Source organism: Archocentrus centrarchus, chromosome 14 (assembly GCF_007364275.1).
Source record: "Archocentrus centrarchus isolate MPI-CPG fArcCen1 chromosome 14, fArcCen1, whole genome shotgun sequence".
In the NCBI taxonomy this organism is placed as follows: Eukaryota; Metazoa; Chordata; class Actinopteri; order Cichliformes; family Cichlidae; genus Archocentrus; species Archocentrus centrarchus.
This window is the reverse complement of record NC_044359.1, coordinates 36103146-36118469: the sequence shown is the minus strand read 5'-3', so window position 1 is coordinate 36118469 and position 15324 is coordinate 36103146. Positions and strand designations below refer to the sequence as shown.

At 41.9% G+C, this 15324-nt stretch overlaps 2 protein-coding genes across 5 annotated transcripts in view; one reads left to right on the top strand and one right to left on the bottom strand.

Moving 5' to 3' along the window:
* The window catches only part of robo3 (roundabout, axon guidance receptor, homolog 3 (Drosophila)), a 95050-nt gene extending 90795 nt beyond the window's left edge, over positions 1-4255 (top strand). For 3 of the 4 annotated variants that reach the window (XM_030746180.1, XM_030746179.1, XM_030746177.1), the window contains 2 exons: positions 766-908; positions 3470-4255. In XM_030746180.1, the coding sequence (XP_030602040.1) occupies positions 766-908; positions 3470-3481 (155 nt within the window). In that variant the 3' untranslated portion in view covers positions 3482-4255. The remainder of the gene's footprint in view (positions 1-765; positions 909-3469) is intronic. The other variant, XM_030746181.1, reaches the window with a different exon arrangement.
* A 9453-nt stretch (positions 4256-13708) lies between these two features.
* The window catches only part of robo4 (roundabout, axon guidance receptor, homolog 4 (Drosophila)), a 25305-nt gene continuing 23689 nt past the window's right edge, over positions 13709-15324 (bottom strand). The window contains exon 16 of the mRNA XM_030745580.1: positions 13709-13890. Coding sequence (XP_030601440.1) covers positions 13709-13890 — 182 coding nt within the window. The remainder of the gene's footprint in view (positions 13891-15324) is intronic.

Here is a 15324-nt window from a genome sequence, read left to right as displayed (position 1 = left end):
CAGGCCAAAAATCTTTTAAAGACCATTTTTCTCTAACTTTAAAGCACGTGTGTTTGAGGGTTATTTAAGGGAGTCAAGCTTCTCTGATTTGTCACCTTCTTTGTCAGAGGAGCCACAGTATCCAGAAGATGTAACAGTATTAACAAGATGCTCGACCTCTATGGGAGGAGAGTTTAGGTTGCTGCTCTTCAGTGCGGGCACATGGTACTAAAGAAGATAACAGTAGAGGAATCGCTACCTTAAACTTAGTTACAGCACATTAGTATATCTACTGTAATAAAATGTATTCCCCACTGCTGAGTAATCATTATTTTTAAATTAAATGTTACCAAAAAATGGTCAGACAAAAGAGGATTTGGGGAAATAATCTTAACAAGACCATGTTTTACATTGTTACAGTTCAGTATCTTGAATTTTTATATATTATGAAATCACTGTAGATGCTCATAATCATTCCAAATACTTGGTTGAAATAACAAGCTAATGTCAAGTATGACTTTACACCAAAGACTCTTTTTTTATGGTGGATTTGCTGTCATCGGGCGACATGTGTACCCGGCTGTGTAAAATGATTGAGGCAACCACATTTTACTTTGCTACATTATGTAGTATTTACTACAGCCAGCAATGGGAAGCTGAGAGACAAAACTATCAATAGCACTAATGAAACTGTGACTGCATGAAATCAATAAGTCTAAAGAAGTGTTGCCCAGAGCAGTTTCAAAAACTCTAAATGCACCTTTATTTCCCCACTTGCCTCTGCAGGTGAGGAGATGATGCTGTACAGCAATAAGGCCAGTTACCTCTCCAGAGGTCAGATGTCCAGTAACTGTTCAACTACAGGAAGTTCCTCATCGAGAGGCTCCACAGGCTCCCGGGGGCTCAACTCGGCCAGGAAACACAATGAGGTATAACGCTCCAAAACAAAGAGTTTTATCATTTTGTGCACCTCTAATGCCAATTAATAATTAATTGTTTTAAATATTCATGAGCATGAGAACAAAGCAGAGGGCTCATGTGATTTAGTTTTATCTACATATCATTACTTGCGCTCCACAAAACACATAATCTGATGCAGTGTGTGAAGGCGCATTATGAGCTTCTACATTCTCCTCCACACACACACATCCAATTATGCTCGCAGGTTCATACATACAGATCTGCCATTACTATTTGCTCAGAAACCGTTACAGTAAGAAGCAGTGTTAAGCGTGCACACCCACTGCTCTCTCTGGAGTGCACTTCTGAGGGCACGCTTAACTGTGGGAGCACTCTTTTAAATGCACCCCCCGCAGGCTCCCTTGCTACGAGCCAGTGTCTTTTATTGTAGAGCATGCTGTGCCAGCCGAATGGAAAGCTCTGCAGGGAATTTGTACTAGTGAGGCAACACTTACAATGTTTGACATTACTGTAGGTAGACAGCAAGCTGGGTAACCCAATGGGGGCTTAATCCAAAGTGATGGAAGCTGTTTAAAGTTATATTCAAATTATATTCAAATCCAATTTGTAATCTGTGTTTTGTATTCCTTAACTGCAGAGAAACAACTGAAAAGGTTTGAGAATTAATTTCATCCAGGGATACTGCTGAAAAGCTGAAAGGATCAGAACAAACTGTTAATATTTTATATTCTATATCTAAAATATATTTCACTTAAATTCTAAGGACACTCAGTCCATAATTAAATGTAAAGAACTTTCACCCATAATCTGAATTTCTTTGTAAATTGGTTACTTTCAGTGTTATCCGACATCGGCAGTGGTTATGAGAAATGGCTAGTGCAGCAGCTTTGATGCTTTCTTTTAATGCTGTGGTTGTAAAGTTTACAGCTGTAACCTGAGGCTTCACTATAAAGCTGCCTGTGTGAGCAGACAGAAAAGATGGCTCTGTCATGGGTCACGTCTCAGACATGGGAATGTAGCAAAGCACCTTTTAAAAGTGACACACATGTACAATCGCTCTCTTCTCTTGTCACACACACACACACACACACACACACACACACACACACACACACACACACACACACACACACACACACACACACACACACAGGACCCGTGCATGCTCCCCCACCCTCCTGTGGAGGAACACCTCACCCCTGCTCCAAGTGCCCCTGACTGACCCTTGCTGACCTTTTCACACCTTCCCAGGGACATGAAAGCATGAACCTCCTTTGCTATAAAGTTACAGGAAGCCTGGATTAGGTTACCTGTTCCTCCTGTGGTGTTGTTGCCTGCTTATCATGTGGCCTTTGATCCAAACAGCCTGTCCAGGAGGGGCGGCAGTTGTTCTCCAGCCTTAAAAAATGCTTTAAGGAACTTAATAGATGACTAGTCTAGCGGGACTAGAGAGGTGTGTAAAGGTTAAGTTTGAGGGGAAGTTTGAGACACACATAGGCAAAAAGTAGGAAGATTTTTTCCATACATCCTTTTAATTTCATAGTCTGAATTGTAAAATCCATCCATCCTAAGCTTATTACACCTGTAAAGAATCAGCATTATAACTGAACACACAGACGTGACTGTTCACTGAGGAGTGCTTCCTGCCAGCTCACAGAGAGCTACTTGAGGTCTGTTTCATTTATCTTTTTATAGATGACAGCACTTATATCAAACTGAAATGCCACTTTTCACTCTATTCTTTTTATTTAGGCTCCACACTGAGTATAAATATCACTGTGCATAAGATTCAGGCACATGATGGAGTCACTCTGGGACTGCATTAAGAGAGGCAGCAGACATTATGCACTGGTGTGCAGAGGACATGGGGCTCTTTCCTAACAGCTACAGCCTGTATCTGAAATGACCATATTAGACATGTCTCCTCTCTAACTGATGTACAGAGTGGAAAAAACTGTCTGAGCAGTGTGGAGCTTTTGGCTCACAGGAATTACTTGCACACATATTAAAGACATTAGAGTATATGAAACTTTGGCTATGTGAGCATCCATAACTGCAACAGCATATATATGATAGAAAATAAGGAGCATATAGGCCCACTTTAAGAGTAATTCCTGTTTGTAGCAGATCAGCATGGAGCTGAAAGCTTAATTTTTTCATTAAGAAACTGCACTGTCTTAAAGTGGCAGTTTGGAATCCATGCATCTTGTTTTATTGCACAGCTTACAGAAACAGCTTATTGTTTGAAGCTTCCTCTGGAACACTGTGGAAATGTCAAGAAGTCTTTAACAGTGTGCGCTTCCTTTTAAGTGGCGCTGAAGCAAAATTTACAAGATAGGGAATTACCGGACAAATGTGGCTCAGACTGAGAGGAAATAGGCTGAGGGTCTTCGCCCTGACAGCTGAGCAGCCTTGATAAAAGTTGATTTAATCTTCATGGATGGATTAAATTGGCCATTTATACCAACTACTGCTAGAATAAGTCCTGTACTGCAGTCTGCTCCCAGTTCATTGTTATTCTATGAGGCTGATTATTTAAGGTGCTGATGTTATATTTCTCTCTCTTCAGGAGCTAAGATAAGGACACTAGTGAATCTATCAGTGTACCTTTGATGACTCGATCACCCACCTGCTTCCCACCCATCTTTCCACTGTGGACACAATGAGCTGAACAAGACATTCCTGTATCATTGCTGTGAAAGAAATACAAACAGACTTTACGTCCTGTTTTTTGGTATTACTCTAATTATTTATGAGCCACCCAGTTCACTCCTCTCCCTTGGATTGTAAATACCTGTGTCTGTACTGTTCTTTTGTGGGCTCTGGATACAGGAAGAAAGCTGTATATTGTATTTATGAGGATTAAAAAACACACACACAAATGTAAAAGTCTGATATAAAAACAACGTCTTCTTGAATGTGCCAACTTTTTTGTCGACATGTATACTTTTTGGAAAAGCATTTAACTACTGTTGCACTCTTGTGATGGCAAAACAACAGAAAATATGAAGCACAAAGTGGGGGGGGGGGGTCAGAAAAGCCACAACAAGCTGGGTCTCGCTCCCAGAAGGACGCCTTTGCCTCCAGCGCTTCCCCACCAGGATCCTCGCTCCCATGTTGTCTGCTACGAATGTCATATTTTTCTATGTTTCCTCTGCAGCAAAGTGCTCCAGTTTGCCAGCAGACAGTGAGACAGACCGGCTTGATGAAAGTTTGATTGTAATCCCTCTGCTTCTCTTCCCCCTTGTCCGTCTGAGAGACTGTTTGCTGCATTTGTAAGATAAAATTTCCATATACCCCTCCAAAACAAACAAACCAACAAAAAAAATGTCTGTGGACTGACTTTTTTGTACTCTTGTTGTTTTGTAAATGTACAGTAAAATACATTTGATGACCTGCGCCTGTACTCATTTTTTTTCAGACAGCATGGGATAGTGCATGTGTAGCTGTAGCTTTGGTTTGTTTCTTATTTGACTTGTTGCCTTCCATTATTTTGCCATAGTTGCCATTAGCCCCAGTTTGTGGCTCTCACATTAGCTTTAATTGAAGCCACAAAGCATTTTACAGACTAGTTCTAAAATCTATATGTGAGGTATTAAAACTTTTTGTGTATACTTTAGCTGAGTCCCTGTGTGTGTGTGTGTGTGTGTGTGTGTGTGTGTGTGTGTGTGTGTGTGTGTGTGTGTGTGTGCGCGTGTGTGTGCGCGTGTGTGTGTGTGTGTGTTATGTGTTGTGTTGCCCCAATGGATGAGAAAGTCATCCACATGGTTAGAAGAGTTTAGAAATTCTAGCAGTACCTTTAAAATTAAGGTAAGATCTGTCCCTCAGCCTCTGGCTTTCTGAAAGGTTGTTTGTTTTTTATTTATTTATTTTTTTTTAATAACCTGTCCTGTCCGAAAGCTTAAGCAACCAAAATTATAGTCTGCATGCTGTGTTGAGCCAGACATATTTGCTTTGCCAAGAGGATCTTTTAGAAAAAACTTTTATGAAAAAACTCAGATACACAAACCTGCCAGGATCCAGAGGTAGCCAGAGAAAGACCCAAGGGACCCAGGCCATCCACAGTCTACTGTACACCCCAGAAGAGGAAGGAAGGAGGTGCCTGATGGACCCTCCATGGCCCCAGAGAGCAGGCTCCCGAGAACTGCCCAACACCCCACGCTGAAGAGACCCGAGCCCCCCTGGGCCACAGTCCCCAAGGGAGCAAATCAACAACCGCGCCAAAATACTCGGCCATGCACCCGGGAATCAACAGGCATCCACACACACACGCCAATACACACAGATCCCATACCCACACACATAACCCACTCATATATACCAATCATGCGAGGATGTACAAAGACACCCATGCTCACCAACCCCTACTACAAAGTGTTGGCAACCCCCAGAGTACTGTCTAACATTCACACACATTCATAGTCCAACGCTTCCATCAGAGAGCAACTTGGGGTTCAGTATCTTGCCCAAGGACACTTTGGCATGCAGCCTGGAGCAGCCAGGAATCAAACTGCCAACCTTCTGATTAGTAGGTGACCTGCTCTACCTCCTGAGCCACAGCCACCCCGATGCATGTGACCATGTGAAAGCTATGCTGCTATTAAAATTGAGGAGACATACATGGCATGAGCACTGATCAACGGTGCCACCCCCCCACCCCCCACCCCCACCCCCAAGGCCCTCAATTTATAAGGTGTAAATAAAATTGAGGAGCAGGCAACAGTGTAGAGACGAGTGGGGCCACCTCAGCAGCCCCACCGACTAAACACTGGGTGACGCACCTGCCCCCCCATGGCCCTATGTGTATTGTGACATGTCATGATCTGTAATGACTATGATGCAGTTAAAAAAGGAGGGGCGGGTCACCACGCAGCACAGCAAGCCATGGAGCCATGTGGATGGCCCTACGCACTGTGGCCTAGCCTGCATGCTGAACTTAAACACCAATCCTCCATCCAACAGATGGATACACACACACACACACACACACACACACACACACACACACACACACACACACACACACACACACACAAATAATTAAATGCATACAAAGAAATAAATAAAATAATAATAAAATCAAATTAAACAAACAAAACAAACCACAAACATGACAAAGACTGGCCTGAGTCCAAGACCAACTGGCCCCATGTGAGATGCCGCCACCCCCTCATCTAAGCGCCATGACTCCTAATTTATTTATATTCTGACTGTGCTTCATAACTGAGCATCATTTGGTCTACATCTGGATCTAACAGTATATCCCTAACATTAATAAATTATTTAACAGCAAAGAAACTGGCACAAACAGGCAAACATGGAGTAATCCTCCATAAGGATTAAAAGAGGTCTGTGAGATTTTTTTTTCAATTTATCCAATGAAATCCTCACATTCAGTCAATAACAGCTCCAAAGCCATAAAGCCAAATTCAGAGGAACAGTTTCCTTGATAAACTGGTGCTGATATAAAGTTATATAAACAGAATATCCTTATGTCCATATATTTCAGGTCGCTTCTCAGGCAGGGGGATAATGTTTTAATGTGGACCTACCCAAGTCAAAGGGAAAGAAATGTGAAACAGAGCAAAAAGAAGAGAAACAAAGCTGTGGATCACAGTTCCAGGCAGTCTCTATCAAAAGGAAAAAAATAACTGGTTGGCTATATTCCAATAGACCTTGAACACTGGCACTAGTTCATCATTTCCCTTCTGACAGAGGACCAGGAAGAATGCAGAAACAAAGAGGAGCAGCCTTTGTCTTTACATTCAAACAAATGCAGCAAAGCATTAAATGAGAGCTTTAATCATTTATGTGGATGGGCAGCAATAGCTGGCTAAGACCTACTATAGCAGAACAATGTCAGAACACACCATGCATTCCAGCACAATTTGTGTAACCACATAAAGGTCAGTGATCCTACTGACCCCTGTCCACCGTCTACAGTGTCAGAACTGCACCATGGAGCAATGGAAGAAGGCGGCAGCAGCATGCACTGTTCTGCTGGGGAACCTTGGGTCAGGGCATGGGATGCAGCCTATCCCAGATGTCAAAGGGCTACACCCTGGACAGGTTGCTTGTCAATTGCAATATTAACACAGAGAATCCCCAATTAACCTAACAGTGAGCTTGTCTTTGGACTGCTGGAGGACGGATACTGCCGGGACATGCAGAAAGGATATGAAAGGCTATTCTTAGTGTTCCAGCCTTCCTCTTGTATTTCATTGCCATCCTTGTGGTATTTTCCCAGATGTGCAGCACATTCAGGTAAGATTCTTGACATACAGAAAGTAACCCCTACAATGAAGGCAGGAAATGATTTAGTCTAGTGCAAACTTCTAAAAACTTCAACATATACAGCATCTAAGCACGCAGTCTCCTCGCCTTATCCAGCTAAATAAATAAAATTCTTGCTTATTGCTGAAGTTCTGTTAACGTCTTATTCTCCTAATCCCTCATTCTTTCTCCAGCTTCACAGTGCATTGCACCTGAGTGAGTACTGTACGCGCCGAAGAGCATGAAATTGGCCGAGCTCTCTTCTCTGAGAGTTCAACACACACTCCCTCCCTCTGTCCACCTGAGACAGGGCATGCATTACCCTCCGCTGCTCTACAGATGCTCACTGTGTCTTGGCATCACAGCGTCACAGGCTCAGGCACACACGAATAGCCAGGGGTATGCTTCCTCTTTCAGAACTCTGTGATTAACTGAAAAGAGCATGATAAGATGCTGTGGCACAGCTTTGTTGCCTTCCACAGATAAAGATGCTGGAGGTGGAAACCAAGTAAATGCATTAAGAAATCTTCTGATACATGCGGGATGAGGGTAAACCTTGATGAATGTGTTGGTGTTAGGCAAAAAACAACAATAGCCTACACACAACTATAACACACCCATGTTGTGAGCAATGCACAGAGCCTTAGGGGAACATACTGTAGGTGCTTTTTTTCACACTTATTGAGATGGAATTCTCAGCTGGCTTCATTCCATGATGGCCTCTGTTACATAAAAATGGATTCAATTCAACAAGGTATAGAGTGCTGCAGCTTCTGTTTTAGATGAATGGCGCTGTGTTGAAAGACTTGTGTGTGTGTGTGTCTGTGCACGTGTGTGTATGTGTGTGTGTCCAATTGCATCATTTGCCTTGAAAATCATTTGTTCAAGTCATGATCTGCACTGTAAAAAAGTCTTTATATTTTTTTATTATTGTAAATATATAAAATTGAATAAAATTACCAAACATACACGTCTAATGCAAAATAACATGAAAAACCTGAAAATCTAAATTTCACGTTTTGAACAGGAACAACGGGTGCAGGGTGGGCACTCTGCAGTGCAGCCTCAGCAGCACTTATCTGCAGCAAATGAGCAAAATACAGATAAAAAAATGGACTTTACACCGAGAGGCCATCGTGGATTCTGGGACACTTTAAAGGGGACAGTGTGGAATTTTTAACCTTTCGGATGAGAAGGTGAAGACTTCCCAAATAGCCAGTGACAATGGAAAAAATCAGGGCAGGAAGATGGACCATTTACATAGTAGTTTGAACCAGGTAAAGGAGGAGAAATTGGACCTTGCAAGACCAACCAGGGTTTACTTCTGGATAAGCACTGTGGGCACGGGAACATGGTGAATCTGCACTGTAAACATTTTAAGGATGTTCAGAAACTGTACTTGTCATAGCTGTGGCGTTTCTGTGAAAACCCTTAAATGTTATCTACACATCACAAAAATGAGGCAGGTATAGGCATGTTGTATAGCAGGTTGCAAGTTTACTGTCACCATCAGCTTTCATCTTCTGTGTCACAATGTGACACTTTGCAGGGACCCTTTATGGAGCCAAATGAAAAGTGTAACATTAATGTAGTCCTGATTATAGACTTGTTGTTCCCTCTTTGGTCCTTCACTGTTCATTATTCTGTAAAGTTTTTGTCCCTGTTTCAAGTGATTGTTTCTCACTTCCTGTTTTATTTTGGTAGTCATTTGTCTCCTGTGTCTTGCATTTAGTTTTGCTTCCTTTGTCTTGTTGTCTTGAATAGTTCCAGCTGTGCCTTGTTCCTCTGTTATGCACACATCCTCTAATTCCCTTGTTATATTTTTAGTCTATTTTCTTTGTTCTGTTTCAGGTCATTTGTTAACCTCCGCTCGAGTGTTTAATTATTATATAACGCCAAATCAAAACCGTCGACTCAAAGTGCTTCATATTGTAAGGTAAAGACCCTACAGTGTCTCTGTTCTTTGAAGAAGCTGGATTTTGCTCTTTAGTTTTCCCTCTGTGGACATCTGCACACTAACTTAAGATTTTAAATCTTTTTTTTTTTGTATTAAGTTTTCCTGGTGTTATAAAATAAAAATCTAGAGTTAATTTAATTCATCAGACAGCGGGTGAAACGGCTGTTTGGGACTGCTGCTGCATTAATCTCACACAGTCAAAGAGGACATTTTGTTTAGGCCCTCATTAAGATTTCTGCCGTGGTCACAAAGAGACTGAGAGGGATTAGATGTTCCTCTTAATCAAACCACTTCTTCATATCCTGTTTATACTACTCAGGATTTTTAAAATTATTATAAACCTGCTGCCTCAGTGATAAAGTTCCACATCCTCATTTGTCCTCCAAAAGATTCAATTGAATGTTTGCAGGTTGTTAGTTTTCTTATACAAGCAAGATCCAAGAATGAAAAAACAGTGAGAGCAGAAGACGCAGCAGATAAGAAGATTTACTTTACTGACCTTCTACTGCATGACCCAACACCCTTTACCCTTTCCAGACTCCCCTCTATCCTCCCTTCTTCCTCTCCTCCTTCAGCTATAAATCACCTCACTCATTCATTAGGTCGGTGTCAGGGCTGAAAAGCCCACCCAGCCTGAAGGAAGAGGGGCAGCAGCCTGAGAGGACAGAGCCACAGACAGGAGTAAGGCTGAAAAGAAAGGCTGTGGTGTCGTTTAAAGCTGCATTCCCATCTTCCAGAAGGCAACACACCAATTTCCATGTAAATCTGCTTTGTGACAGCAGAGATGGATGTTAGAGGCTGTTTGGCTGATCTGATGCAGGCACAGAAGAGATCAAATGAAGCCATGAAGCAGACCGTCATTCACTGCCGTAAATGTGTGTGCTGTTTGTACAGGTAACATTATAGTCAACATTTAGGCGAAGCTGCAAAATAATCTGATGCATTTTTAACCATATCTGTTCATCAGGCAGTCAAATATTCACAAATATTCAGTGTACCAGACAAAAAGAAAAACATGAAATGACAAGAAACATTAAATAAAGTCTGATGAATTAGCTGTGAGTTATCTTTTAGGACATTTTGGAAATACAAGGTTTTAGGAGGCAGCAAAGGAAAGGAACATGATGAAGGTGCTGCTCACAGTCAGAGACCAGCAAGTAAATATGCAAATATGGATGGATGTGTTTGTTGTAATGTAGGGCAGTTTTCAAAGTGAGGACAGTATATTGTATGTCCTCTGTGTGTGTGGTGTGTGTGTGTTGTGTGGTCCTTTGAGTGACAGAGCAATTTGAAACACACCACCTATTGGCTGCCATTGATTCCAGTCATTGAATTAATTACACTTTAGCAGCCACCACCACAGCCAACCATGCTGTCAATACGAGTGCGTGTGTCTCTGCCACCTGAGCTGTGCTGTCGTGACAGAGAGAGCAGGTTTACACTGCCCACGTGCAAACACCGGTGTGAGTGTGTGTGTTATGTTAGACACACACAGCGTATGAAAGCAACTTATCAAATCAATATGCTGATAGTGCACTGTGGACACTTTTCTGCAAGGTGTTTTGAACATGTACATATGGGTGACTACTTTTCCAGTATTGTCACTCTTCTCTCCTCAGATTCCATTTGTGTTCTTAAATTCAGTTTGCCTTGATTCCCTGTAGCATCCTGTTACTTTTAGGACTGAACTAATCTTGTTTCCCTATGGATCAATAAAGTGCCATTGTATCATAAAAGGCCCAAATCCAGTAACTGGATCAAATGTGGTTGTGGTTCAAATTATGAGAAACTGAGGATTTAGACATAATCCATAAAACTGCTGTGATTTAACCCAAGTGAAATATGGTACACATGAAACAAATGATCCCATGATGCTGACAGGCAGGTAGAGTAAAACTAGAAACCCAGCTGATGATACTGTGTGTTTACGTCTGGTCTTAGAATGGTAATTATCCATTAGCTAAAATAACAGACTACAGGGAAGGCATACTGTAAATCTGCATGTGTGTGTGTGTGTGTGTGCATGTGTGGGTGTGGTTTCAGGACATGTCTAATGTGGGTCACTGGTTTGCTGACATGCTATTTAAAGCAGGTATTTTGGCATGGACCAAAAATCTGTGATGCACAAATCCCAAAGGTAGAACGTCTGTGTGTGTGTGAGCTAATAAGACCAGAACACATACAGCAGTGTTTGATTCATTACTATGTAAGTAGTGTGTGGTCTGTTCTACCAGGAAGTAAGTGTGTGTGTGTGTGTGTGTTGCTCAGTGGAGCTGGGGGCTTCATGTAGAAAACATATGGTCTTCAGTGAAGGAGACAGATGAAGGATAATCCCTTTGGCAGTCGAGTACACACACACACACACACACACACACACACACACACACACACACACACACAGAGGAATAATCTAGTACTGCATATATACGCATTGTGAGTTTACCAGCGTTTAAAGCTTTTTGTATAATTACTGGTGTTTCCAGGCTGCTTTGGCTGCACTTTATCTGACTGTAAATCAAACACGCAGACATGAGAAAACTGCAGCTTCTTCTTTTGATCAGGAATAAAGAGCCTTCTCCATTCTTTATTATTGTAGCGTCCTTACCTTACAGTAAAAAAGGGCATTGAGGTGACTGTTGTGATTTAGCTCTATAAAAATAAAACTGAACTGACATAGAGGGAGAAACTATAAATGAGCCCTGTGCCTCATGGACCCACTTTTCTTCTTCAGTCCAGTAATTATGGACTGCTTTTGGTTTTAAATGCCTCACACATAAATTCTGATCCTGATGCGGTTGCTCCCGCGCAGCTTAGAAATGAATCAGACAGCACTGCGCCTCTTAGCTCTCCTCATTCCCAGTTTGATTTGACCCGGGCAACTCGGATACAAGGCGCGGATTACTTTTGAAAAAAATAAATAAATAAAAGCAGCACGCTGTGCTTTGTGGCTCCATGACAGACTCGTCCTGAACATAAAGTCATTGAGGGAATCAGATCTAGTGAAGGAGCTGGTGCCACAGGAAGTGTGTGAGAGAGTTAAAAATTACACTCTTCCTGTTCCCGTCTAAACACAAACATATTAAGGTTTAATTATTCTCTCCAGTGGCTTTGTAATTAGAAACCTTTATCGGGTAGAGCAGCGTTATTTGCCTCGGTTAATCAAGCCAAACAGATGAGTTCTATACATTAGCTCCCTGCTCTGCACAGCCACGAAGAACAGCAGGGGGTCAATTAAACCTCCCCACAGCCTAAAGGTAGTCCACTTCCTCCAGCCTGGTGTTACCAGCACAGCCCCGACCAGGGCTGCTCAAACTTTTGATGACTGAGTACCAATTTAAATGGAGCCTTCCTGCTTTTAGAGAAGAAAGTAGAAAAGCTCCATTAATGCACTCTTTGACCACAGAGGATCGACCAGGAATCAATAAGGGAATTGATCATGAAGGAAGCAATAAGCAGAATCAATAATGGTATTGGTATTAATAAAATTTTATCAACATACCATTTAAAGAGCGTGTGAAGATAGTTTTAGCATTTTTTCACTGAGCTTTGGTGAGACGCTGCTGAGTAGAAAATTTGTTTTATTTTACACGTTCTTTCAAACAACAAAATGATTTTATTCCAAACTATAAAACCGTGATGCAGAGCGAAGAAAATACAACTTAGATTCTTACAAAAGCAAAACTTTTCTATCATGAGTGAAATCCCTGCACACACACACCACAGCCTAAACTATGCATGCAGCATTTCGTGATTAAAAACCTCAAATTAGCTAAAAACAACTTTTTTCCTACTTCTGCTTCTATGAACTACAGTGTACTAGACTTTAACATTAAAGTGGACTGAGTCTAAAGATAACAATAAACTTAAAATAGAAAAGAAATCTCAGGACCTGACAGGACAGAAAGGATTTGGAGTATCTTAAAATTCTTTAAATAATATTTAGTTAATAAGCTGCATTTATATATACACACATTTGATCACTGCAAACCCTCAGTGAGTGAAATCCTCTGTCTGGCAGGACTAAATAAAAAAATCCTGTAACAAATCCATGGAAATAAGGAACAGACGTGTGTGAGGGGGAACCTCCAGTGCTGGATTTCTCCTGCCTAATGACTGCTTTCTCACCGTCTTGCATCCTGTCTTTGTGTCTTTCTGGCTTTTTCAAAAGACACTGGGAGAGAGCATCCTGAGGGAAGTATCTCATTACTGTTTCTCTAATGAGAGGAAACGATACAGAGAAGGAAAAAAAAGGAGAACTTCTGCAACTCTGTGGAAGTCATTTCAAGGATGCAAATAGTTGCTGGACTGCCCTGAGGTAAAGAGGGAAAACTGTTACAAACGACATGGATCTACTTGCAGAGGTGTCCCAAATGTGCAGGAGGTGGCTCTAATTGTATCCGAAAGCCAGACACGACTGGAAAAATCATCAAAACCTGAATTATCCCAACCTCCAAACTGTTACCAACACTTCTGAGAGTGAATGGATGAGTGTCGGTCCCCTCTGTTGGTCTTGGGAGGTGGATCTGCAGCTCTTGAAAGTTCAGCTGTGTTAGTTCTGTCACCATCACAGCAGAGACCCTAAGTGTTGAAGGGTCTGGTGTTTCTCCTAGGATAGTGCACTCTGTACTGGGCCTCCATTTCCTCCATCCAGGCCATGCTCCAGTCCCACAGAGGAACAGGCTCCAGCTCCCCGAACGAGTCGTCTTCTGCACGGAAAGCCGGGTACGAGGCGCTGAGGGGGGAGGCAGGTGGAGAGAAATCTAAACACAGGAGAGGACGACATGTTGACAAGCATCAGTATCAAGTGTGTGTGTGTGTGTGTGTGTGTGTGTGTGTGTGTGTGTGTGTGTGTGTGTGTGTGTGTGTGTGTGTGTGTGAAACCGTATTTGCCTTTAGAGAAGAAGAAGTAAACATTCGGAGCCCTCTGAGGAGCACCTTTCACGCTGAGTCTCAGGAGTGAAAAGAACATTTTGAAGCAGCAGTTTGTCCCTGAAAATAAAACTTTTCTAATTTGTTTGAGGTGCCGAAGCAATCAGTGCCAATTCACATCAACCACGTTTTGCAGTCCGGTGCTAGCAGCATATTTCAAAGGGCTCAGAAAATGCAGCTGTCCAGAAGAAAACAAAAATTATTCTGAGCTGAAGGCTTGAAGCTATAGTGGCTCTGCCAATTAATGTGACAGTGTGAAAGTGCACCAATCTGTGACAAGCCTCTTCCTGCTGTTTTCTTATGATTAATCCACACTCTACCCTTCATGCTAGGTCTCCAGACCTAGCATGACATATGACTATTATATATATATATATATATATATATATATATATATATATATATATATATATATATATATATATATATATATTGTGTGTGTGTGTGTGGTGTGTGTGTGTGTGTGTGTCAGTATATGTATTTTTTTTTTTTTTATTGATAAATGTAAATATTTCAAATGTTACTGAAAAGACAATTAATATGCAGGTCATATTGAGTAGTTGAGTCCACTAACATACAGTAAGATGAACATGTGATCTGATTCCATCATTATCCAAATATTCCTCATGAAAAACAGGTGCAGTTTGGGATCAGTTGCCATTAAGGAGGATAGTGCGGCTTCAAGTGATCCACTGCTTTGGGCTCAGTGCATTAAAGTTTAATATGAGCCACTGTGAGGGTCCATTATCAGTTCCAGAGAAACCACCTGAAAGGTTTTTGTACTGTGTTCTGCTGTACATGTGAAAATCAGCCAAGGCAGAGCCCAGCCAGAAGTGAGGGTTTAGTGAATGGAATGAAGCTGAATGGGCCCACGGGATGGCAGGGTGACTGATGAGTTGACAAAGGGGGAAGTAGATGACTCATCTGGAGGTTGCCATTTGCTGGAAGGTCCCTAAGTAATTACATGGTGCCACCAGGTATTAGACTGAATGAGTTTGTCTCTTAGTGCAGAGGTGCACGCACAACTGCCCATGATCCAAAACCGACGTGTGTGCATAAACTATTCAGTGAGAAAACACATGCACAGGCTGGAGAGCAGGAACAACTTTTCTTTATTACAGAGATTTACTGCAAAATCATAACTCTCAACACTAATTTATTTCATGTCAGTGAGCCTACAGAACTGCTCTGTGTTACCAGAATCTTCCACAGATGGAGGGCCCCATCTAGTGGGGGAAAGTGGTCATTTCAACAGCACGGAGCCT